At 41.1% G+C, this 6000-nt stretch overlaps 1 protein-coding gene across 1 annotated transcript in view; it reads right to left on the bottom strand.

Annotated features, from left to right (window-relative positions):
- Nucleotides 1-6000, bottom strand: part of LOC141133537 (dynein axonemal heavy chain 2-like) — a 345338-nt gene that overhangs the window by 311713 nt on the left and 27625 nt on the right. Inside the window, exons 2-3 of the mRNA XM_073622980.1 lie at nt 4134-4273; nt 3614-3672 (exon numbers count right to left, since the gene is read on the bottom strand). Coding sequence (XP_073479081.1) covers nt 3614-3672; nt 4134-4257 — 183 coding nt within the window. The 5' untranslated portion in view covers nt 4258-4273. The remainder of the gene's footprint in view (nt 1-3613; nt 3673-4133; nt 4274-6000) is intronic.

The following is a 6000-nucleotide window of genomic DNA, read 5'->3' as shown; positions in this document are numbered from 1 at the left end:
AGAGTTCACCTTTACCAGAAAACTGGCTCTGGAGGTAAGGGGTGTCTGTAAATAAAACTGAACTGCAGCTTTGACCAAAGTTAAACACTTCAACACCGGACACTTTTACCCCCCTTCCTGCCCAGGCCAATTTTCATCTTTCGGCGCTGTCACAATTGTGCGGTCATGCGGCGCTGTACCCAAACGAAATATTTAAGTTCATAAAAATAGAGCTTTCTTTTGGTGGTATTTAATCACCTCTGGGTTTTTTTATTTTTTTGCTAAATAAATGAAAAAAATACTGAAAATTTAAAAAAAAAAAGTTTTTTCTTTGTTTCTGTTATAAAATATTGCAAATAAATAATTGTTCTTCATAAGGCGCCTTTCACACATGCGGACCGTATGTCCGTATTTCATCCATCCGTTTTCGGATGAAATACGGACATACATGCATCCCTATGGGATAGCGGGTGTCAGTGGATGTACATCCGCTAACACCCGATGTTGTCCGGCTCCGCTCTCATCCGATTCTGCAGACGGAAGAAAATCCTATTTTTCTATCCGTCTGCAGAGCGGATCGGATGAACAAGGACAGACGGTCCGTGTTCCTCCGATCCCCCATTGGGGAGAGCGGAGATCTGACAGGGCGGTCCCTGCACAGTGTGCGGGTCCCGCCCTGTCATCTGCCTGCTCAGCTGGGGAAAACGGAGCGATCCCCGCTGAGCAGCGGATAAACACGGGGCGGATCAACACGGATCCGTCCCGTGTGAAAGGGGCCTAAATTTAGGTCAAAAGGTATTTTGTTACATTTCTTTGGTGAAAATAACCCAAATCAGTGTATATTATTTAGTGTGTAGGAAAGTTATACAGTCCACAAACTATGGTATATACAGTATCTGAAAATTGATCAATCCTGATGTACTGACGGACTGGTCTCAATTCTTGAGCCCCTAAAATGTCAGGACGGTACAAATACCCCCCAAATCACACCTTTTTGGAATGTAGACAGTCTAAGGTATTTAGTAAGAGGCATGGCGAGTTTTGTGAAGTTGTCATTTTTTGTCACAATTATTTAGAAAATGAAGAAATTAAAAAAAAAAAATTTTAACACTTTTTACATACTGTCACCAGTGCAGTACAGTTTCATTAAATAACGGGTGTGGAGGCGATCAGGGACACTGACTGGTGACAGTATGTAAAAGAAAAAAAAAAAAAAGTAGGGAGAAGAAACAAACAGATTTTACATTACACATAATGATTGTAAAGTCTCCTTTTTTGATTTTTTTAAATTAAAATAATAAACCTGTTATACTTACCTGCTCTGTGCAGTTAGATTTGCACAGAGCAGCCCAGATCCTCCTCTTCTCGGGTCCCTGGCTGGAGCTCCTGGCTACTCCCTCCTGTTGAGTGCCCCCACAACAAGCAGCTTACTATGGGGGCACCCGAGCCGAGCTGCAGCTCCGTTTATCCATTCAGAAACAGAGCTGCGGCCCGGTGCCGCCCCCTCTATCCCCCGATTGGCTGAGTTTGATGGACAGCAGCGGGAGCCAATGGCCCTGCTGCTGTGTCTCAGCTAATCAAGAGGGAGAGTTCCGGACGGCCGAGGGACTCGTGGACATTGCATTAAAATAAAAAAACCTTTTGCCTTTACAACCCCTTTAACACTTGTTAGGCACACACTTAACCGCTCGATTACCCTAGATGTTAACCCCTTCCCAGCCAGTGTCATTAATACAGTGATGGTGTACATTATTATCACTGATCACTGTATTAGTGTCACTGGTGATGTCAGTTCCCACTTTATGTCCCTGATCACCACCATTAATAGTATAAAAGATGCCAAAACTTCCACGCAAAACAATCAATAAACAATTATTGGGATTTTTTTTTTTTTTTTTTACCAAAGACGTAGTAGAATTAATTTTGGCTTTAATTGTATATGTTTTGTAGCAGAAAGTAAAAAATATTGTTTTATTTTTAAAATTGTTAGTCTTTTTTAGTTTATATAATAAAAAAAAAAAACAGTAGTAATAAAATACCACCAAAAGAAAGCTCTATTTATGTGAAATAAATGATATCAATTTCATTTGGGTACAGTGTTGCATGACTCTGCAATTGGCAGTTAAAGTAGCACAGTGCTGAATAGCAAGAAATTACCTTGTCATGAAGGGGTTAAAACCTTTTGGAGCTGAGCTGGTTATAAGAACCTTGTATTGTACAATAGAGTTCCAATGAGTCAGCAACATGATAGAACAGCAGGGAGCATGTAGTGGATCGTAGGTGTATGCATTTGGTACCAGCCATTACCAACAACTATCACCCCACATCAAAGAAGATGCATATGCAAAAAGTAGTTATATCAACTTCCATCTACAAATACATGATCATCTGACAATGGTGGAGCACACTGGTCATGGGTGATCATCTGATAATGGTGGAACACATTGGTCATGGGTGATCATCTCACAATGGTGGAACACACTGGTCATGGGTGATTATCTGACAATGATGGAGCACACTGGCCATGGGTGATCATCTGACAATGGTGGGGTCATGGGTGATCATCTGACAATGGTGGAACATACTTGTCATGGGTGATTATCTGACAATGGTGGAACACACTGGTCATGGGGGATCATCTGACAATGGTGGAACACACTGGTCATGGGGGATCATCTGACAATGGTGGAACATACTTGTCATGGGTGATTATCTGACAATGGTGGAACACACTGGTCATGGGTGATCATCTGACAATGGTGGAACATACTTGTCATGGGTTATTATCTGACAATGGTGGAACACACTGGTCATGGATAATCATCTGACCATGGTGGAGCACACTGGTCATGGGGGATGATCTGACAATGGTGAAGCACACTGGTCATGGATAATCATCTGACAATGATGGAGCACACTGGTCATGGGTGATCATCTGACAATGGTGGGGTCATGGCTGACAATGGTGGAGCACACTGGCCATGGATGATCATCTGACAATGGTGGAGCACACTTGCATGAGTGAGAATTACAGCAGTGGTCATGAGCAGCCTCCAGGAAGAACTGTAATTCTCACCCACTTTTTTCATACTTTATACATATACGCATATGTTATTGATGTGGGATGATAGTTATTGGTAACTGCTGATGCCACATGCGTACACCTATGATCCACTACATGCTCCTTGCTGTTCTATCATGTTGCTGATTAACTGGAACTCTATTGTACAAGACAAGTTCTTTTAACACAGTTTTTATACATTGACCCTGTTCTGGACATCAGATGTGTTCACATGCGCTTCTGAAGAAAGAGTGTTTTCTTATGTGGACCAGTTTTGTAAAAACAGCAATATCCTCTGTACTGTATATATGTGAACTTTACCTGGGTACAACACATGGATGTGGTTACTACTATGTCTTTTTTAATGTTTGCATAACAAATTTGGAATTGTATGTTATTTATTTTTGTTTTGATGGTTTTGCTCACGACACGTATGTCCTGTTACAGTCCCTTTGCTACAACACACATTCTGTTATATATATTAGAGGGATGTAGGCATACTAGCATGGTATCTTCTTCCTCAACTGGCATAGGTACAGAGTATTCTCACAAAGCCAATCAGCTTTTCCTTACCAAATCTAGATGTTCCTCCACCACGACTGGTGACGGAGACTTGTCATGTCTTGTGTCTTCTGTAGAAAACAAAAATAATCCATCATTATATTGCTATATATAGGATTTGTAAAGCTCCACCATCTTCTACAGCACTGTACGAGGGGCTATATACCATCCGCCATTCTAACACTTCCTCACTCTACCGAAAACGTGTCAGTTTTGGAGAGATTTCTCATCACTTCCTGTCCTGAAGGGGTATCTGGAAAAATCAACCCAATAGAAACACACAGATAACAATAAAAATCTGGGCACAATGCATAGGAGGCGAAAGATCTCCTATTATTAATATTTAATATTGTAAAAGACCCTCTCATTGATCAAGCTCACTTGCTTTGGGGAGGCTGCTCACATGTACCAGAGATCCCCCAAGGGGGGAGAAGTCCATCTTTGTGGAAAGCAGTAATTTGTACCCATACTAATGGGTACAAAGGTTTTGTCACACTGTAAGGTTAATCTTCCATCAGGTCCAATGGCTTACCATTATTATCATGTGTGCTGGTCACATCACTAATCTCCGCATCTACTGGAGTCAGAGGCAAAAGATCTGAGGGGTCCAAAGCATGGAGGTCAGGCGAGGAATCGATAAAGTCTGGGTCAGACATGGCTCATGTAATAGACCTAAAGAAAATATTAAAAATGTTACAAAAAATGGAATTAAAGAGGAACTACGGTCATTGGACCCCCCCTCAACTATTCGGTACATAGTGGTGGTTAACAAGTGTCATCATCCTTAATTGACAGCAGTTACAGGCATTTGGAAATAAAAAAAAAAGTCTAAATGTAAAATAATGTTGATTAAAAAATGAATGAACACAGAATCTAAAGAATGTCATATCAGTTCATTTGCCGGTATACTTTTATTTCAAATGATTTTATGAAATAGTTGTCCTAGAACATGTTATTCATAGTAAGGGATGGCAGCACATGCACACACGTGCAAGATAAGAAGTAAACAAGTCCGTCGGACCACTGCGTATTTTCCAGCGCTGACTCACAGCGTCCTGCAGGTGCCTCGTCTTGCCAACAATCCCACTCTCCCTGTGCTGTCTTGGAATGAAGCCTTCACATTTTACATTGAAAAAATAAAAACAACAACAACGAAAGCTATCGAGGTAAACTGAGAACATTCTGATGATTACAAAGAAAACAGATCCCCCCCCCCCCCTATCTATATGGACTGCATATGCATTTTGCACAGGGTGTTTATTGCATTTCCACCTCTCCTAGGTACGGGTGCATGTGCTGACCGCACAGAAATAGACCCAGAAGTGTAAAAAAAAAAAAAAAAGAAGAACATGGAACAGAACGTCTTGCAAACATTTCAGATTTTTTTGGGATGCAGATCTAAACTCAAATATCTAAACCCAATCGTAGCTCTAAAACCAATTATTAAAATTTCATATCATGTATCATGCAATATGTTAATATATTATAATTTTTTTCAATCTTATTAAAGCTCAACACTGGGCATTTTTTTAAATTAAAATAGACACCAGCAAGTGTTAAAAATGAAAAAGCAGAACAGGCTGCAATACTCACCCTCAAGCCGGAGCTGTCACCTGCAGTAATTCTTTTTCACCACAAGATGTCCCCCAGGCTTGTAGGTTGCCCAGCATCACTCAACTCAGAAAAATAAGGAGCGCTGTGAGTGCAGGAGATATGGGCCTGCTGCCTAATGGGGCGTTACCATGTAATGGTTTATTCATGGCATATTAATGTAGAGAGTGGGGCTGACATCATCACAATGGCATCATATAAGACCACCTACTGCCAGTAGATGACCAAAAGAAGAAGGGGGCAATGTGTGTCACATGACTGGCCTGCAGACTTTGGAAAAATAAACCTGGGAGGCTGAGCCCAGAGTTGAGTATTATAACTACAGATTAATAATCCTGCTGGTTCAGAAACTTGCTATTATGGGATGACAACTAGTTTGCCAGCATAGGTGTGCACATCCTATTGCATTAGGGTGTGAACCCCAAAGCTCAAACACATATGCGTGTGTGAGCATGTGTACTGTATATATACTGACAGTGACAGTGTCAGTAGGGCAGAGATTGGTGTCAGTAGGGTAGTTGAAGGTGTCAATCGTTTTTATTTTTATTATTTTAGATTTTATAATTTTTTACAATTTTATTTTTATTTTTACAATTTTTTAGAAGCCCTGTTAGAGGGCTTTAGTGAAATATCAGGGGTCTAAACAGGTGAAATCTGCACCCTACTGGGTGATTATGGTGTGTCCAGGCACACCCTATGCGCACGCTAATGCTTGCCAGTTGTGCTCCTGCGTTGCCACCCTGTCACAATGCCCCCATTGTGGAAACACCAAGCGACCATGCCAGTAC

This window comes from Aquarana catesbeiana, linkage group LG03 (genome assembly GCF_042186555.1).
Source record: "Aquarana catesbeiana isolate 2022-GZ linkage group LG03, ASM4218655v1, whole genome shotgun sequence".
Classification (NCBI taxonomy): Eukaryota; Metazoa; Chordata; class Amphibia; order Anura; family Ranidae; genus Aquarana; species Aquarana catesbeiana.
The sequence above is the reverse complement of the archived record's forward strand: the minus strand, read 5'-3'. Positions and strand labels throughout refer to the sequence as shown.